Source organism: Stigmatopora argus, chromosome 7 (assembly GCF_051989625.1).
Source record: "Stigmatopora argus isolate UIUO_Sarg chromosome 7, RoL_Sarg_1.0, whole genome shotgun sequence".
Lineage (NCBI taxonomy): Eukaryota > Metazoa > Chordata > Actinopteri > Syngnathiformes > Syngnathidae > Stigmatopora > Stigmatopora argus.
Genome location: NC_135393.1, coordinates 1,558,683 through 1,579,298, shown reverse-complemented (window position 1 = coordinate 1,579,298; position 20,616 = coordinate 1,558,683). Strand labels below are relative to the sequence as shown.

The following is a 20,616-nucleotide window of genomic DNA, read 5'->3' as shown; positions in this document are numbered from 1 at the left end:
TGCAACGCTCTGCCCAGTGCTTGTAGAGATCTTTGCACGAGGGAGATGCGCTGAGAAACAGTGCGCTGAAATCATAAAGAGCCTTTCGCGGCCTGGCCACCTGGCAGTTTCGAATGCTCGTATATTAAAATTTGTCTCATATCTCAAGGTAAATATTTTTACTAATATCTCAAATTCCTCATATGTCGGGGCACTCGTACGTCAAGGTATTACTGTACAAATATTTTCAGAATCAGTAATGAATTAAGGAGCATTTTTAATAAGAAAGATAATTTAGAGTTCAAGTTCTGAGAAGACAAAAATAAATTTTAAAAAACACCTTTATTGCTTTCTGTTTGAAAAAAAAACCAATGAATCATAACATATTCACAAAGTGAATAGGAACAAAATTCTAAGTCAGTTTTAAAAAATATACACCAAAAAAGAACAAATAAATTGTCCTTTAGTCTTCATTTGCTGGACTCGGATAGATGTTCCTCGATTTCTGTAATTGACAAAAAAGTATTTTACAAATCGTTATAAAAGGTTGGCACTTAAAGTTAGATTCTGTGATGAGTCGTGATATTACATTGCATGATTCTTATATTAAATCAAAAGTGTTTTTGGTGGAAATAAACAATTGATGGTTGCGTTTCAATTTCTAGGTTATGAAAGCTTTTTATATGCAATTGAGTGCCTCGAGATAAGAAAAATATGCAAGTTACGAAACCCCCCAAAAAGTACATGCATTGCTTATCCATTATTTTATTTTGAAAATATTGTCGCGCATGCCTTTATTGACACTTTAGAGAAGCTCCCTACACCATACTGGACTCTCGTTGACTGTCTTGCAACAACTCTCCATTTTTCTTTGGCCCATTGTCTGCTTAAACTTCTGCTAGGGGAAGCTGGAGCCGAGTGCCTTGACCTGAACCGCAGCCTGCGGTGGGCGAAATTGTGTTGCGGGGGCAGGCGATGGGGCGTGTGGTCGGTAATGAGGACGTTGACAGGTTAGTTGGTTGATGTGCACCAAAATGAAGAATGAGTAAATGCAGCGCTCGACAACACACAAGGAATTAAAGGAGAAGCCGGCCAAAGAGGAAGGAGCCACCATTGCAACAACACGAGGAATTAAACGAGAAGTCGGCCAAAGAGGAAGCAGCCACCATTGCAACAGCACAAATCAGAAAAAAGGGGGAAGAAACGAACTTTCCGACTTTGTGGAAAGACATCCTGAACCAACTCTCAACGGAGCATGAGTAAATGCAACGCTCGGCAATACACGAGGAATTCAACGAGAAGGCGGCTGAGGAGGAAGCAGCCACCATTGTAACAGCACAAATCAGATAAACCGGAAGAAACAAATTTTACGACTTCCTGGAAAAAACATCCTGAAAATGTGCTCATGAGTCGTGCCCACTTTGATGACGTTTAATCTTGGGCATTTTAGAAACATTATTAAAAGTTGTCAAAGGCAATCGTCTTGGTAGTTTTTTTTCCCAAAATGTCCGCAATCAGCATTGAAGAAGCAGGTAAGAACCAGTAGTGACTTATAAAATGGGTGTAAAATTACATTAAAAAGAAGTCATAAAACGTTAATGCTTGTTGTTGATTAATATTGTATGTTCATGTTCGTATCTCTATGTTGCATCCCGGTACCTTTCTCTTGTTCCCATGCGTTTCAAACAGGTAGATTTTGTATATGTACTTGTGATTCATTTTGAGTACTTCCCTTATGGAAAAAAAACTGAAAATGTTAAAGTGATAGAGGCTACCTAGCCAATCGATTCTGAATCAATTGCCACACTGGAGTCGCACAAGACGAATCATTCATCAGAACTTGTAACTGGGATGATTCACAATGCATTCGTGTTACTGAATTCATCCGATTTACAGTGCAGTTGAATCAAGATGGTGGAAGTTGTAGCGATGGGGGGAATTTAGAGGCATTTAAATTGGAAATGTGCTACTTTTCCGAAACGGTTGCTACAAAAAGATTTAAGTGACAATTCTTTGGATTTCCAGAGTTTAGGGAGGTTGTCAGGAGTCCCGGAGTTTGCATTACTTGTCCGGAGTAAACTCCAAAAATTCCGGGGAAGTTGGCAGCTTGGCTTGCCCCTCTTGTACAGGGCATCTGTATTTGTGTACCAGTCCAGTTTGTTGTTGGGGTGAACACCCAGGTACTTAAAATTCCCCAAAATTTCAATGTGTTCCCTGGATGTTCACCCGTGTGCTATGTTGGGGCTTCCTCCGGAAATCGATCACTATTTCCTTTGTCTATTGGCGTTGATGTAGAGGCTGTTTCGCCCACACCAGTCAACAAAGGCTGTGATGACTCCCTTCTACTGCAAGTCGTCCCCGTCCGTCACTCCTTCAAATATAATAATCGGACATAGTGCTTGTTGTTGATTAATATTGGCACCCAGACATGGCAGTGTCATCAGAGAACCTTTGGAGGTGGCAGGTGCCCTGTGGTGCAAACTACCACATCAGACACAGTCCTGAAGTCTCACATATTGTGGCCCTTCTGTGAGGTAGTCAATGATCCAAGCAGTCAGGCGGTGCTCTACTCCAGGCTCTTTCAGTTTTCCCCTCAGTAGTGTAGGCTGAATGGTGTTAAAAGCACGTCAAAAACATTACACTCACCATGCTTCCCATGATCTCCAAGTGTGAAACAGACCTGTGCATTAGGTAGATGGTTGCATGTTCCACACCAATGCCTGGACAATAGGCAAACTGCAGGGGGTCTAGCTCTGTATTTACCAGGGGCCTGAGGTGGTTCAGGATGATTCTCTCCATTGTCTTGATAAGGTGAGAGGTTAATGTCACCAGTCTGAAGTGGTTGGGCTCCCTGGGATTCACAGTTCTTGGAACTGGAAGCTCACAGGAAGTTTTCCACAAGGTGGGGACCTTCTGCAGACTGAGACTGAGGTTGAAATTATGCTGAATCAGAATCACTCTTCCAAGCTGATCCAGACAGTCCCTCAGTAGTCGGGAGCTACTAAGCTATCAGGACCGGTAGCCTTCCTTGCCTTGATCTTCTTAAGTTGTCTTATCACCTGATCAACACTAATGGAGAGGCCAGTGGGGGAGAAGGATGATGTCCCCTGTTGTGACGTGTGGTGGTGGAAGAGGGGAAGAAAGAGGAAGAGGAGGGGAGAGAAGTGCTTCTGGTGTTAGGGGGAGCAGGGACAGAATTGAATCTGTTAGATGACTGATTCAGTTCATTTCCCCACTCCCCATCTCCGGACTCCGGGTCCCTCTCACTGTTGCTTCCATGGCCGGAGATGGTCTTCAAGCCTTCTCTTGTAGCTGGCCTTCCCCCTGCTTATTTCACTCCTCAACTCCTTCTGGACCATTTTCAGCCTCTCTTTGTCCCCAGATTTAAAAGTCATCTTCTTGTAGTTCAGGAGGGCCTTAAGAACCGGGGTGACCCACGGCTTGATATTGGAGAACCTATGGCTTGCGACCAAATATGGCTCTTTTGATGGGTGCATATGGCTCTGCACAAACCTGTAAGCTAAACACAATGTATTTTGACTTTTAAATTCTGAGTATGGGTCTCAAGGAATACAGTAATCCCTCGAATATAGCGGCTTCAACTTTCGCGGATTCACTATGTCGCAGATTTCTTTGCTGGAAAAAAAAGTTCATAAAAATGCGAAAATCCACACTGAAACTCGCAAGGGAAAGCTACTTCCCTGTCTTCCGCTTGCCACTAGAAAAATGGCAGGACTCAGCACTGAAGAAAAAAATATGGCAGTCAGCGGGTGGTGGCCACCATTTTTATCCGAGAATAGAGCTTTCTGAGCGGCCGAGAGCTGCTGGGAGGGTGGATTTTTTATCAGAAATGTGAGCCCCATGAACCCTTACTTATTTGAAAATAAAAATGGCTTGGAAAATTGGACGGCAGAGGGCATAAGCGAAGGGGGATTTTTTTGAGAAATGCGAGCCCCGGGCGACGTCATGGTGGAAGTTTAATTTGTCGGCTAGTCAATGATTCCGGCCAATGATTCGACGGCCCATGCTCGCGGTGTCGGCCCGGGCCCGGGGCGTCGGCCCTTGCCCGCGGCGTCGGCCAGTGATCCGGTGGCGAGCGAGGTCTGCCCCGGAACAGGCAGCGACAAGTTTTTTGGATGAAGATGTCGGACATATTTATTCAAAAACGATGTGAAAATGCCATGCTTCACACGGATCGCATGTGTGGGGATGGCTTCATGGAAAAGCCAGCCTTAAACAAGTTCGACCCTCCTCATGGTTTAAAAAACAAGAACAAAGCCTATGTTTTGACAGATTCGTTTATAACAGACAATGTTCTTTTTTAAGTCATTTTGTTACCCGTCATGTTTAGTCAGGCAAGTACAGTAATCCCACGAATATTGTGGAAAATGGACTCCTGGCCACAAGAAGACAAAGGAGTTGGACTAAAACTCCCATTTACCTGTTTTTTTGTATTTATACCAAGCGGTATTTTCACTGTAAGTACAGTATTTAAAGTAATTACATTTTTAAATACAGTCATAACTCTACTTACAAAATAAATTGGTTCCAGGACTTTTTTTGTAACTTGAAAATTTTGTAAGTAGAGGTGTATTTTATATGTACCATATTTACTCATATATAAGCTGCTTTTGTCTGACAAAAAAAAAGATGACTGAATCGAGTGTACGGTTTATATGCGCATAAAAACACGACATGCAAAAAATCCGCAAATTGACGGCGCCGTGACACGATGACGTCATGACAAAATGGCGCCGCTGCGTTGGCGCATGAAGTGATGATGCAAGCGAATGCGCCTGATATTTATTTCAAAATAGAGAAAAGTTAAACAGATAAAACGCTAAACAAAATTTATTTTTACGTCTATGAATGACATTCAAGAAAAAAACGTATGTACCTTTCATAAAACGTGAAAAAACTCACGTTCCCGTCACTGCTCGCTCGGGGCACAGCCATCTTATCTAGGACCTGGCCAGCCATCTTAGTTAGGGCAGTGCCATCTAAACCTAGTTAAACGTGCTCTGACTGGCCAAACGCGAGTAGCCTTGATTTTGAAATAAAACAAAATTCCACTTAGATTTTTTATCATTGTATTTCTTGTTTGAATGTGTTAGGGTTATCATCATTGTATATTTGCTTGCAATGAAGAACGCTTTTCTTTATTTGGAGTAATTGACATTAAAAAAGTCATTTTAATACATCTCTTGCAAGAGTAATGCTCGCTCCTAGGTTAACCGAAACAACTTGAAGGTCACTCCCCTTTGCAGCTGGACTTCTCAAAACTATTGTTCACACCGAGCTCCCTTGGGATCCGGAGGACTTTAAATTGTTTTGAGAAACATCGAAAGTGGTTCACAACACTCCCTTGGGAAGATCCGCAGGACTTACAATTGTTTTGACTTCTGACAGTGTTGTCCACAGCCCTCCCTCGGGAAGATCCGACAGACCTTCAATTGTTTTGAGAACTGAGATGCATGTTGTGAATCTTATGAAATAAATAAGCAAGAGAGGCATCGATTGGACAGAATGATCTTGACCGAAGGCGCGTGTGGATCGATTCTCTCTTGCAAGAAACCCGGTTATGAGTCAGATGTCTGTTTTATTTGTGAGTGCATTTGGGAATGCCTAAAGGGTGAACCTATCAGAAAGTGACAACTGTTGGAGTAATATGAACGACCGAAAGAATTGAGATATTTTGACATTAGAAGCAATATGGCTGCCACAACATCTTAAACTTTTGGTAAGAAAATTGTAATTTCTGTAATTAGAAAGCATCGGGTTCTCATCAAGTATAGACGTTTCTTTTTTCAAATTGAATAATTTGATATTTTGTATTTACAAAGACAGGCATATTAACTTCCTTATGATATTGACCCTAATAATGTGCTTTTGATTCATACAGTATCTCAGAACTACCACGTGTGATGATTTTTCCTTCAAAGTAATTTGTACATTTGTACTCCCTATTAAAACCATGAATATGGAGGTGAAAATTGGGAATCTGGGTGGGCGGCTTATACGCGAGAAATTGTGAAATTAAAACATTTCAAGGCATTTTTTCAGGGTGCGGCTTATACGCGCCGGCTTATATGCGGGTAAATACGGTAAATTCTCTCATTCGTTCCACCGTCCTCACACACGTACCAACTAAACCCTTTAAAATTGGTCAACATGTGCCAATTTTGTAAGAAAGATGTGAGAAACACAAAAATGAGAGAAAATGATCATAAAATTATTTATCAATGTCACAAAATGAATAACAAGCAGTGGTGTGCCGTCAGGGCCTTCTCTGCTGCGCTAAGAAATATCTGAATCACAGACTGATGTTAATTATATTTTGTCCATGAATACTTATTAAATAATTCCAAATTGTCTGTTAGCTTCCTTTCATTGCTTTCCCCCCTGGTTGCACTGCTTCCAGATGTGTGTTTTCATATTGAAGCATTTAACCAATCACATTTCAGCCATTATTTGTTGCCAGGGTCAGAAATCTGCCTCAAGGCCTTCACAATCAGTTCTGCAGGCTCTGCTGCATTAAACAAGCGTCGATAAGACTGTTGCTTTAACCAATCAGATTTCGAGTTGGCAACACAACAATGCATTCTCGCAGGCGTAGGGATACGTCATTGCCTTCTCGCAGGCATAGTGATACATCAACGCTTTCACTAACTATGATTGGCTAGTGATAGAGTGGACTAGCCAGAGCTACCAAACTGTATCTGGAGCAAGCTGCACAAGCAAATATATTGTTGTGTTGATTTAAAGCCATTTTCAAGAAGGACTTTTCAAGAAAAAAGCTGGACATCATTAAGAAAGGTCGGACAACTCCAAAGCAAGCAAGCCTGTCACAACCGGGAACGAACATTTTCAGCACTAAATCAGGCTCGACTTCCAGCATTAGCTTTGATGGCGATAGAAAAGAAGGAAGAAAGAAAGGAGGATGGATACTGTGTACAGTTAAAAAGGATTTTTGGTGAGTAAAATATGGGTATATTCCTAAATAATATTTCAATTGTATGAGGTTATTATTGATTATTTTTTATGTGTCGCAGCTGTAGCTGAGTAGAGGTTTTATAGCCATAAAATAGTTTTTGCTGAAGGAGTCAGTAGGAAATGCACGGACCGCCACTGATAACAAGTATATATAAAAGCCCATGTTAAAACGCAAGGTTGACATTATGGTGGCCAGAAACGACTGTCGGATCCAAACCGTGCATCGTACTGAGTTGAAATTTTTTATGGTGGTCGAATCCTAATAGATGGTTGAATTTCTTTACCTTCTCTAAGTGTGTAAACTCAAGCTTTGAGTATTATCGATGAGTATGCCTGACCTGAAATATGTTAGCTAGCTGCTCTCTTGAGCTATTGAAGTTATTAGGTGCTAATAATAGTAATAAATTAATAATTGATAAATGGAATGTGTTATTGAAAAACTAAAAGGTGTTCATTAAACACAAGGTAATTACCAATCTTTTCTGCAAATGTGGTGTCAATACGTCCATCGCTTGGGAGCTATTGAACAAAACAGGTGCTAATAACAGTTATAAATTAATAATTAATAAATGGAATGTGTTATTGAAATACTAAAGGTGTTCGTCAAACAGAAGGTAAATACCCATCTTTTTCGTAAATTTGGTGTCAATATGTCCATTGGCTTGGGAGCTATTGAACAAAATAGGTGCTAATAACAGTAATAAATTAATAATTAATAAATGGAGTGGGTTGTTGAAAAGCCAAAAGGTGTTCCTTAAACAGAAGGTAAATATCTATGTTTTCTGTTAATTTTGTGTCAATCTGTCAAATGGGAACAAAGTGCTAATAACAATAATAAATTTATCTATAATCCTTATAATACATGATTTATGGGCGTGTGAGTGTGTGTATATGTTAAGATTCTTTCACTATGTTTGTCCAAACCATGCAACGTAGAGTTGAAATTTTTACGGTGGCCAGAAACGGCTGTCGGATCCTAATAGATGAGTGATTGAATTTTTCTTCACCTTCTCTAAGTGTGTAAACTTCATCTTTTGTTTGTTAAACAACCATTTTTAAAAATAGAATTTTTTTAACAGTGCAACAATTGCCTTTTGGTTCTAAACAAGCAGGGGGGACCGGCGTGTGTGTTTGTATTTTCTTTAAAGATACATACCAGGTATTTCATGAGGCCAAATGTCTTTACAAGCAGGGCAATGAGGCTCAGTTGTTCCTCGGAAGAATCTGGCCACGCAGGGAAGGTGCATTTTTATGCCACACGATGGATTGTCACAGATTTGGCTCTGAAAAATGTAATTAAAGGATTCTTGTCATCTGTTGGTTTGACACAATGGACGTCAAATGTATTTGAAATGGAAAGGTCGACCACGAATGATTACCGTAATTACTCGAATATAACGCGCACTCGAAAATAACACGCAGGTAATTTTGGGCCAAAAATATCTGGAAAAACGCAGTACTCGAATATAGTGCGCACCTAAAATTTCCCGCTGACGAAAATCAGAAATCTTACCTTTTTTTCTTCGTTTCACGATTGTTTTGTTCAAACAAATTTATTCATTAGAATCCTTCAAATGAAGAGTTCCTCTCTCTCTTTGTCTGTCCTCTTGTTATGATCGCGCCGCGTCGCTGGGTCGTCGCAGCGCGATCGGGGGCATCTGTTACGGTCGCGCCGCGTTGTGCGACGCGACCGTGGATGTAGGTAGACCCAAATACAGGAAGCAGGAGAGGACGAGGCATTCAGCGTGATACGGAGTCCTTTAATGAATCAACCAAGGCGTGGAAACAAACGTGGCCGCATGCGGCGCGCATACGGACAGAGGCAACAGAATAACGACAGCTAGCGACCGCTAGCAACCGCTAACAACAGTCAATGATAGTCAACGATAGTGAACGATCCGGCGACGTGTGATGACGCGTCGCTACTTAAATACAGGAAACGAAAGCAAACAATGGATTGGCTACAGCCGGTATGCGTCAACTTCCTCTTCCTCCCACAACACATCATCCGATTGGCTTTACGAGATGACGTAAAATCCGTGCGTCGGCTGTACGAGATGACGTAAAATCCGTGCGTCAAAGTGAGTTTGACAATGCTTTTTTCGATCGAAAATTTGTAATTTATTTTAGTTATTGATTATAACACTGAACTGAGAGAGGGTGAACTGAGACGAGTACGAGGCTAGAGGGGGTCAGTTGTGGTCTCGGCTTTCCGATTTTCGATCGGGTTTACGAGATGACGTAAAATCCGTGCGTCAGCTGTACGAGATGACGTAAAATCCGTGCGTCAAAGTGAGTTTGACAATGCTTTTTTCGATCGAAAATTTGTAATTTATTTTAGTTCTTGATTATAACACGCACCCCCAACTATTGGAATTAATTATATAGCAAAAATCTGCGTGTTATATTCGAGTAATTACGGTATGTTTCAGTGCCATTGATAGCAATGGACATTCAATGAATTTGAACTGGAAGGGTGAGCAGACTGTTGCCAGCCCTTCCCGTCGAAATGTATTGGATGTCCACCGCAATCAATTGCTGTGATTGAGAAAGAATGTTACTTGGTGATGAGTTTTTTTGCCATACCTGGAACACAATGTTGCGACAGATGTGGCAATCTTTGACCTGGTCCTGATACATAATGCGAATGTATTGGGCCATCTCGATGATGAATCTAGTGGATAAACAGTATTCACCCCTTTTCTGCACAGAATAGATGACAAAAGAGTTTATTTCTATAGTTGACAGAATTTACATAATTAACACATGTAGGACAAAACATTACCTGTGAGTGAGTTCTTACAAAAAGTTTTAATGTTAATGCCATTAAGTCAGCGCAAATACACAGAGGGCCAGAAAGACAAATTTTCTATAAGCCGAGGGCCGGACTGATTCAATGTTTATTCAAACATATTGAAATGATTGCACGTAGTCTATTGAACCTAAAACAGTGTATACCGTATTTATTTGAGTATAACACGCACCCGTGTATAACGTGCACCCATAATTTGTGACAAAAAATAGGATTTTTTAAAAATATTTTTTTCAGCTCACACCAAGGATTGGATCAGTAGTGGTAACTTGCAAATGCTGAACACACGTCGCGATGACAAAACATGTATTCACAACATATGGTATGGAAACCTGGTAAAACAAACTACTACTGCCAATATGAACACATTTCTCAAATGGAATTTACAATTTTAAATCCTTAAAGTCTATTTCATCATCATAATATTTAAACATTTTCAAAGTTTGATCCTCATCAGACTCACCAAATAATTGATTCCATTCTTGTTGAGCAAGGATAGCGCTCCCTGGGCAGACTTGTTTCCCTGGAGCAACTTTTTTTTATTTTTACAACCCTGACACTGAGAAAAAACAACACTAGAAGACTTAGGACTTGGACAGACTAGAGGGCTTAGAGAACAATACCCTCAAAATGCCATGGAACACACTTACTTCTAGTGATGTGTGCCAATAAGAACAATATTTTAATTTGAAATAATTTCCCATTATTTTAGGAAATATATATTCAAAATGATTTGCTGAGAACCTTAATTCAAAGATTAATCTCAACGTTTTCTATGCTGGTGTAAATGTTTGTAGTAGGATTTCTGTATATACAATTTCATTACAGTATTTACTGTCTTTCTTTTCTCTATTTCTTCTGTCACGTACTGTTCTGCGTGTGTTTGGCCGTGAATAAATGCCCTTGTTATTCCTAAATGAATGTTATCTGTAACGGGCCATATATGGTCCGCGGGCCGAGGTTGAAAAACTTGTACACACACGATCCGGGGGCGGGGCGAGCGTGCGAATCCCGTTTCGGCGAAACGCCTTTCGGCGAATCGTCCGGTCACGGAAAAAAACACCAAAAAACAGGATATTACAATGGAAACACATTTTTATTGGTTGTAGCTCACCATCTACTAACAGAGTAACAAATTAGTGGTTATGATGTTTAATAATAAAATGACACAACGGGGAGTTCGTGGATGGGGGAGAGAGAGAGTGTCACTTGATGGATGCGCTCGTAACCAATGTTCCCTCTAAGCTGCGTGCGTGTGCAATTGCGCACTACTCTCGTCTTCTTCGCGCAGCAGCAATCATTAGGCGCACAAAATAAAATCCGAACTTTTTTTTTCCTCTTTCCTCATGATGGCGCCGTTCATGCGGCAGCCAGGTCTGTCAGCTCTTATGTTTTTCGTGTTTTACAGCCCTTCTATCTTTTTTTAATTACATTTTGATATTTCTTAATACATTCCTTTTTACTTTACTGTGCAAATAGAAGAACAAGCGGCGAAATCAGGTGAGAACTGTCTAAATGTGCTGTGTGTGGTTGTGTGCGTGCGTGCATGTCTAGTATGTGTGATCATTTGTCTTCAACCTACACAATGGACTATAAATGGAAATTAGCCCTCGGCTACAATCTTACATATACATGTTCATTAACATGAATATAAATATGTTCATTAATATGTGCTATCCCTTATTAAATAAATCAAAGCAAAATTATGGAAAAATTTTGCATATAAATGGAAACTTGACTATCTCAAGTGACACGTTCAGCAGAAAAGTCATTGTAACGAGAATAAGAAGTGAGAAGGACAGATGTGTAAAATAAGGTAAAATTTAAAAGGTAAAAATGTAGTATTGCCATACGCAAAACACCAGCGGACTGCTACGGCCAGTTCTAATACTAATCAAATATTCTCCCGGGGGCCATAGATAATACATTCTCGGACCAGATCTGGCCCATGGGCCTTGACTTTTGCGGATTAAGTATTGTGTTACCATGTCTGCCTCAAAGTTGAGCTGGCAATAAAACTCTGATACTTCTATAATTTCACTCAATCACACATCTTTGCATGAGATAAGAACAGAATGCTCCTGTTAACATAGCGTTGCTCTTACCTCAATGAGCCAATTGTCGCTCACAAATCGATTGAGTAGCTGTTCTGTCTCTCTCTTCTTTGATTTTTTGGTTACAGTGGAGGTCAAATTGAGAATTTCAGTGGAGTAGACACTGCCAGTTTCCGACTCCACAACCAGGTCCATCTTACCATGAAAGAATACTTTTATCACAAAACATTCTTATATGAATTTGCCAATTATTAATGATTTAATTATTTATGGTTGAGTGTTGCCAAAAATGTACTATAGAGGTTTGAACGTACTATTTTCCGGAAAACCTCCAGTTCGGGATCAGCATAGTCAGAAGCCATTCTGGTGATGTCTGTTTCAACCATACTAACCTATATGGAAAGCAGTCAGAGCAAAGGGGATAATAATAACATTGCAAAAACAAGTTATTTAATGTAACATTTCAGACTGTACCTACATTAAGGCTGTAACTCGCATTTGGATTTCTATCACAACCCTTAATTTCTGTCGATCTCCTCCTCCATTCTTCCCTCACTCGTGAACAAGACCCCAAAACACTTAAAATCCTCCACTTGTGGAAGGAGCTCTTCCCTGACCATGAGAGGCATGCCACCTTTTTTCCGACTTAGGACCATGGTCTCAGATTTGGAAGTGCTGATTCTCACCCTGACCGCTTGACACTGGTTGCGACTAGTTCCAGGGAGAGTTGGAGAGCACGGCCTGATAAAGCCAACAGAACCACACCATCTGCAAAAAGCAGGGATGCAAAACTGAGGCGACCAAACCGGACCCCCTCAACATCACACCGGAGTCTATTTATTCTGTCCATCAAAGTTATAAACAGGATCGGTGACGTATGGCGGCCTTGGCGGAGTCCAACCCCCACTGGAAACAGATTTGACTTACCGCCCGCTACGTGGAACAGACTCGGACACCAGTCATAGAGGGACCAGCCCCATGTATCAGGGATTCCAGTTCCTGATACTACCGGAGTACCCTCCCACAAGAGTCCCCAGGTGACACGGTCGACTGCTTTTTCCAAGTCCACAAAGCACATGTAGACTTGTTGGGCAAAATCCCATGCCCCGTGGAGAACCGTGCTAAGGGCAGAGGTGATCCACTGTTCCAAGGTCACGAAAAAAAACTCTGTTCCTCTTGAATCCGAGATTCAACTACCCAAAGGACCCTTCTATCCAGTACCCGCAAATAGACCTTCTCAGGGACGTTGAGTGTGATTCCCCTATAATTAGAACACACCCTCTGGTCGCCCTATTTAAAAAGTGGGACTACAACCCCGGTCTGCCAATCCAGAGGCATTGTCCCGGATATGCATGTCATGTTGTAGAGGTGTGTCAACCAAGACAACCCCACAACATCCAGAGCCTTTAGAAACTCCGGGCGGATCTCGTCAACCCCCGGGGCTTTGCCAACGAGGAGCTTTTAACGACCTCAGTGACTTCAACCCTAGAGATAGCAGAATCCACCTCCGAGTCTCCAGACGAGGGAAAGGGCCATTCCAAAGTGTTATTCATCATCAGAGGTCTTCTGAATTATTGTTTGTCTGGTCCCTCATCCAAGACAACATAGTTCCGAGGATCATTGGGACACACAAACCCCTACCACCACGATAAAGTGATGACTCATTACTAAAAGACATTTTAACGTAAAAAAAAGAATATATTTCAAGGGGCACTGAAGTAAACTTCCAATATTTCAAACTGTTTACTGGATAAGTGCCTACCACAGTGGTTCTTAACCTGGGTTCGATCGAACCTTAGGGCTTCAGTGAGTTGGTCTCAGGGGTTCGGTGGGGCCTCTGCCGCAGAGGTCAAGACACATCGACTCATCATGTCTATTCACGATGACATGTCCCGCTTGACCATCATTGGCTGCAGATGATCACATGACATTCCTTGGCCAATCAGTGCTGCGAGGAATTTATAAAGTCGTACCTCTACTTACGAAATTAATTGGTTCCAGAACGTTTTACATAACTTGAAAATTTCGTACGTAGGTGTACTTTATTTGTAAATTCTCTAATTCGTTCCACCGTCCTCACACAACTACCAACTAAACCCTTTAAAATTCGTCAGTGTCCCGATTTTGTATGAAAGATGAGGAAACACAAATGAGAGAAAATTATAAGGAAATGATTTATTAATGTCGTAAAATAAATAAATATGAAAATGTTCCCTGCTGAAAGTTCCCTCCGCAGCCGATATACTGGGAGACGTAGAACCCGTGTTTGTCCGACAGATGGCGGCAAGAGCCCATTCTACCATGGCCGAAAGCCGTCCACTTTGTTGTACATTTTAGACCAGTGGTTCTTAGCCTTGTTGGAGGTACCGAACCCCAACAGTTTCATATGTGCATTCACCGAACCCCACCAGTTTCATATGCACATTCACCGAACCCTACTTTAGTAACATAAAAGGTGATTTTTTCAAATTCAAGATATAAAAATTCCTCGCAACGTTGATTCAAGCATTGTCACGTGATCATCTGCAGCCAGTGATGGTCAAGTGCGGCATGTTATCGTGAATAGACATGAGTCGATGTGCAGAAGCTCCACCGAACCCCTGAGACCGACTCACCGAACCCCTAGGGTTCGATCGAACCCTGGTTAAGAACCACTGTTTTAGACTTACGTGTGCCGTGTGTGCGTGCGCCGTGTGTGCGCCGTGTGTGCGCCATGTGCCGTGTGTGCGCCATGTGTGCGCCGTGTGCGCGCCGTCTGTGCGCCGTGTGCCGCCGTGTGTGCGCGCCGTGTGCGCGCCGTGTGCGCACCGTGTGCGCGCCGTGTGTGCGTGCCGTGTGTGCGCGCCGTGTGTGCGTGTCTGCCTGTCTGTATGTGTGAAAATGTGTGCATGTGTGTGCGTGAAAATGTGTGCGTGTGTGAAAATGTGTGCCGTGTTTCATTTTTATGGTTTTTAATCGCTTAATAAGGGGAATTTCAATCATTAGTAAGAGGAGCATTTAGCCGAGGTGGACAGGTATGTAAAAGAGAATCTTGAAACATGGATAGTGGTTGTTGTGAGACAGCCAATTGAATTTAATTGAATGCTTTTATTGTCATTATATGAGATAGAATAAGAGCGATGAAATGAGAGCCCAGTAGAGGGTAGCGATGTTCTAAATTGAGAATTAATGCAGCCACAACAATATTTTCAAAATAGAATAACGGATAAGGAAATGCATTTACTTTTGGGGGGATTTCGTAACTTGGATCTTTTTCGTATCTTGAGTGACTCATTTGCATATAAAAAAGTTGTAACCTGAAAATTTCGCACCTAGAGGTATTTGTAAGTAGAGGTATGACTGACTGTATGTTGAATTTGAAAAAAAAAAAAAAAATTTTACACAAGAGGTTTAGAACCAAACGACAATTGTTGCGCTATTTACAAAAAGTCTCTTTAGAAAAATGGGTGTTTAAAAAATAAAAGATTGAGTTAACACACTTAGAGAAGGTGAAGAAATGCAATCACTCGTCTATTAGGATCAGACAGCCGTTTCTGGCCACCATAAAAAAAAAGTCAACTCTCTACATTGCACGGTTTAAACAAACGTAGCGAGAGAATCTTCACATACACACACACAAACCCATCCATAAGACACGCTTTATAAGGATTATAGATAACCGCCGAGGTCGAAGCCTTGCCACCACTTTGGAATGCAGAAGATTGTGCAGCCATCTTGGTGCGCTTCAATTGTTTACGCCTTTCCGGACTGGATATGAAATGAGAACTCCTCTTTTTTGGCATAATTAGTGAAAAGTGGGCGGCCTGGTGGCGCGAGTGGTTAGCAGGTCGGCCTCACAGCTCCACCAAAAGGTGCACCACAGGGAAGGACTCATTCATCACCTGTGTTGATTTGAGTTTAATAGGTGTGGGATGTGGGCGGCCCGGTGGCGCGAGTGGTTAGCGCGTCAGCCTCACAGCTCTGGGGTCCTGGGTTCGAATCCAGGTCACGTCCACGTCCGTGGAGTTTGCATGTTCTCCCTGGGCCTGCGTGGGCTTCCTCCGGGTACTCCGGTTTGCTCCCACATTCCAAAAAACATGTATGGTAGGCTCATTGGACACTCTAAATTGGGTGTGAGTGTGCATGGTTGTCCGAATCCTTGTGCCCTGCGATCGGCTGGCCACCGATTCAGGGTGTACCCCGCCTCTGGCCCGGAGTCAGCTGGGATAGGCTCCAGCACCCCCAGCAACCCTAATGAGAGTAGCGGTTCAGAAAATGAGATGAGATGATGAAAAATGACAGTGCAAACGTATGTAAAGTATACAAAAAAGGAATGTACAGTAATACCTCGACATACGAGCAATTTGAAATACGAGTAAAATTTCGGGCAAATATTTATCTTGAGACAAATTTTGATATGCTAGCATACAGCGGACGCGAGAGGCTGATCATAAGAACATCATTTCTGGTCGCAACTCCCTCGGGTAATGTCTCTCTGGTCGCAACTCTCTCGTGTAATGTCTGTACGAGCACTGGGTGGAGCGTTGCATTTTTTCAGTGTTTTTTTTCCCGTTAGTCAGTGCGAATGGCCGAGCGATCCTAATACGAGAGGAGTCTATACCACTTCTCGTTGGCAAGTGGTTGTCTGTTATCCTATTGTGAGGACATTTGTGTGCATCATTTGGGAAATATTTTGAAAAGAAGAACAACCCTTGATAGGTTGCATCTGAAAGTCAGGGTGAAGGCAAATAGAGCCAACCCGGGAGAAGAAAGGTATAAAAATGTAAAACAAAATTAGAATCAAGTTGAGTGTAAGGTTAGATTGAACTTATTTTAATTTGTATTGACTACAATTAAAATACAAAATACATAACATACAGTGCCTTATGAAAATATTCGGCCCGTTGAACTTAAACATTTTGCCACATATCAGGCTTCAAACAAAGATAAAAAAATATTTTTTTCATCGAGAGCCAACAAGTGGGACACTTGAAGTGGAACAAAATGTATATTGATTTTAAACTTTTTTTGACAAATAAAAACCTGCAAAGTGTGGCGTGCAATATTATTCGACCCACGTACATTAATACTTGGTAGCGCCACCTTTTGCTGCAATTACAGCTGCAAGGCGCTTGAGGTATGTCTCAATCAGTTTTGCATGAATGACTGAAATTCTTGCAAAACAGCTCAAACTCAGTGAGATTGGATGGACAGCATTCTTCATCAGAACCGTTTGTATTGTGGCCAAAAAGTTCAATTTTGGTTTCATCTGACCACATAACCTTCTTCCACATGTTTGGCGTATCTACCAGGTGGCTTGTGGTAAACATTAAACAAGACTTTTTATGGATATCTTTGAGAAATGGCTTTCTTCTTGACCATCGCTACGGTGATGGCGTCCTCAGTGGACCTATTTGCTCTATAAGCAAACTGGTGAGTGTCAACTGAGGGAGGGATTATATCCCTGATGTGGCGGGTGACCAACTTTTCAAAGCACTTCATGATCACAGGCATAAGTGCAACAGGCCTATAATCATTCAGGCTGTCAATGGTTGGCTTTTTAGGGACAGGGATAATGGTGGCAGATTTCAGGCAGGATGGGAGGATGGATTGTTGCAGGGAACAATTGAAAATCTTTGTGAAAACCCCAGTCAGCTGGTCAGCGCAGGCTTTGAGCACCTTCCCAGGTACTGCGTCAGGGCCATCATCCTTCCTGGTGTTCAGTCTGCACTACCTGTCTCACTTCATGTTCCTGAAGCTTCAGTGTACTGCTGCAGGGTGGTGGATGTGTTGAGACTGAATCCGATTTGTCAGTCTCAAAGCGGGCAAAGAAACGGTTCAGTTCCTCTGCTAGTGAGGCATCTGCATTAACAGACACAATATTGTCATTGTAATTGGTAATGTGTCGTATTCCCTGCCACATCTTCTTTGGGTTATTTTCTGTGAAGTGCTCCTCAATTTTCCTTGTATATGCTGCCTTGGCCTTTTTAATGCCTCTCTTCAGGTCTGCTCTGGCAGCGCTGTCCCCTGACCTGAAGGCAGTGTTACGGCATTTGATGAGTGCCTGTGTCTCCCTGGTCATCTAGGGTTTTTGGTTAGGAAAAACCTGGATACGTTTATTAACAGTGACAGTGTCAGTACAGTTTTTGATGTAGGAAAGTAGAGTGTCTGTGTAGTCCTGGAGGTTGTGGTGTTCAAAAAGATCCCAAATGGTGCGGGAAAAACAGTCCTGCAGCTGAGAAAGGGCATCCTCAGGCCATGTTTTTATTATCTTTATTTGTGGCCTTGTTAGCCTCCGGAGTAGGGTGTATGAGGGGGTGAGGGAGGGGTGTGTCTCTATAAGCATGTTTGATGTTAGAATAAACATGGTCTAGAGTTTTATCTCCTCTGGTGTGACACTTCACGTACTGGATAAACTTAGGCAGAACAGTCTTTAAACATGCTTTGTTGAAGGCACCAGCGACAATAAAGACTCCATCAGGGTGGTTAAGCAGCTGTTTGTTTACAGTCGCTAGCAGGAGGCTAAGTGCCGTGCTAACGTTAGCATCCGGTGGGATGTAAACAGCCATTACAATGACAATCGTTAGCTCTCTAGGTAGATAGAAGGGCCTGCACCGAACTGCCAAGAGCTCTAAATCAGGGGAACAGTGAGTGTTAATGATCCTACGGTTGCAGCACCAGTCGTTGTGTATGTACACGCACTGCTGTCGTTTATCTAGATTTTTTTGTTGTTGTTGTAAAATTTCAATAGTTATCTGTGTGTCTTGATCGTTTGTTTTTAAATACTTGCTTTTTATGAATGTTGTATGAATTTAATTTACTAAACATGCATAAAACAAAAGATCATTTTTTAAAAAACATCCCTCACCAAAGCATAGTACTGCCGACCGCTGTCCTCACACATTCCTTTTCTAATTTGAATGAACATGGGCTCCAAATTAGAGTTGATAGTCGCAATGTAGTCATCAAAAGTCGACGTGGCATTAGCTGTGGGGAAAAGAAACAAAACAATTACATCTTCAGAAAAAACATCATTCACATGTCAGGACTGGATTAAAAAAAACGAGTATGGTTTTAATTGCTGAACTGGAGAAGTCTCTCTGAAAATACATTCATATTGAATATTTAGTATACAGTGGTACCTCGTCATACGAACGCTCGTCATGCAAAATTCTCGTCTTACGAGGGAAATTTCGATCGAATAATTCGCCCGTCATGCGATCAAAATTTCGTGATGCGACCAAGCCAGGTCTTTTTTGCATATCTTTCGTGTATAACAATATCTACGAGCACGGAACGATTAATTCAGACGAGTTTCTCATACGACCAGGAAACGCACAACGTGCGGGCAAAAAGAGGGCTTTCTGGGTAATGAAGTATACTCGTGCACACAACACCCAGAGGCAATGGCAACCTTTCTCAGAATAAAACTTCATTACCCACAATCAATACGTGGGTAAGCTCAACTATTGTATTTCCTGTTATTCTTTCTAAGGAAAGAAGGTCCCGCAATCGTTCTTTAAAGAATATTTCTCGTTGGCAAGTGGTCGTGCGTTATCCTATTGTGATGACATTTGTATGCGACATTATCGAAATATTTTGAAGGGTAGACAAAAACAAACAACTCTTGATGCGTTCGTTTTGAAGACTTCGGCGGAGCGGCCAGGTGGTGTCAACCCGTAGAACTACGTAAGGTAAAACAGATTACAACAAATTTAGAATTTAGTTTTGTTTGAAGTTACATTAAACGTTGAGTGTCTGTATATAGTTATCCAAGTTAATTTAAATTTGTTTGTTTGTTTACGAGTGCATTGTTGCCGTGGATAAAGCCCCCCCGAAACGCCCCCCGCCTCCGTGTATGCCGCTGTCTCTACCCTCCGCGGAATGTGTCTAATTTTACTCCTATTAAACACATTATTACTATCAAACCACTCGTTATTTATTCATTTGTCAATATATGGCGAATTATAAGAAATAAAATAAAAAATTCAATCCAATATCCTGTTTTTGGTGTTTTTTTCAGAGCGTTGGAACGAATTAATTTGTTTCCCATTCATTTCAATGGGAAACTTCCGCTCGAGTTACGAGAATCCTGTCATACGAGCTCAGTCCCGGAACGGATTAAGCTCGTATCTCGAGGTACCACTGTATTGGGATAGTAAAAATTACTCAGACACACGACATAATTCAAAATGCACATTATCCATTTGTCGTCTGTTTCCGATTGACAGATAAAATAATTATGATCAAATAAGATAATAACGAGCATCATGTGCGGAAAGACCATCAGTTACACCGTGTGTAAATAGTGTTAACTTTTACGATGACTCACTGTTATAGGTCGTACAATAAAGCAAATAGAGTTGTTTGACACTTGGTTCATCAATAATGCCAATGCGCATCAGCGCCTGCAGGAATCTCCTATGGCTGTCGTCCATTTTGTCTATGTTGACGTTGATATCACATAAACAAAGCTAGATGTCTAAAGAGGACTCGAAGGCGTCAGTAACTGTCGGCCATCTTGTGTCAGTGAGTCGGAAGACGTCTCGCGGGATGTTAAGCAAAATAATATATATATATATATATATATATATATATATATATATATATATATATATCTATATATATATCTATATATATATCTATATATATATATATATATATAGATATATATATATATATATATATATATATATATATATATATATATATATATATATATATATATATATATATATATATATATAGAGGGCGGTGCATTTTCTGGTAGCGCCTTCAACGTATCAATCCAACCCTCAA

At 41.4% G+C, this 20,616-nt stretch overlaps 1 protein-coding gene across 1 annotated transcript; it reads right to left on the bottom strand.

The window, feature by feature from the left end:
• Positions 1–302: 302 nt before the first annotated feature.
• Positions 303–20,316, bottom strand: nsmce1 (NSE1 component of SMC5/6 complex). The gene is made up of 7 exons (XM_077605231.1): positions 20,150–20,316; positions 18,686–18,804; positions 12,153–12,230; positions 11,890–12,033; positions 9,559–9,675; positions 8,129–8,255; positions 303–484 (listed from the first exon to the last, which is right to left on the bottom strand). The coding sequence occupies exons 1-7, from the start codon at positions 20,253–20,255 to the stop codon at positions 450–452; spliced, it is 726 nt and encodes a 241-aa protein (XP_077461357.1). The 5' UTR covers positions 20,256–20,316; the 3' UTR covers positions 303–449.
• Between the last annotated feature and the right edge of the window lie 300 nt (positions 20,317–20,616).

Coding starts and splice junctions, on each gene's coding strand:
- nsmce1 (XM_077605231.1), bottom strand. CDS start 20,255: ATGGACGACAGCCATAGGAGATTCCTGCAGGCGCTGATGCGCATTGGC. Junction 9,676..11,889: donor GCGACAATTGGCTCATTGAG/GTAAGAGCAACG, acceptor TATTCTGTGCAG/AAAAGGGGTGAATACTGTTT. Junction 485..8,128: donor TTGGCCTCATGAAATACCTG/GTATGTATCTTT, acceptor TGTCAATTACAG/AAATCGAGGAACATCTATCC.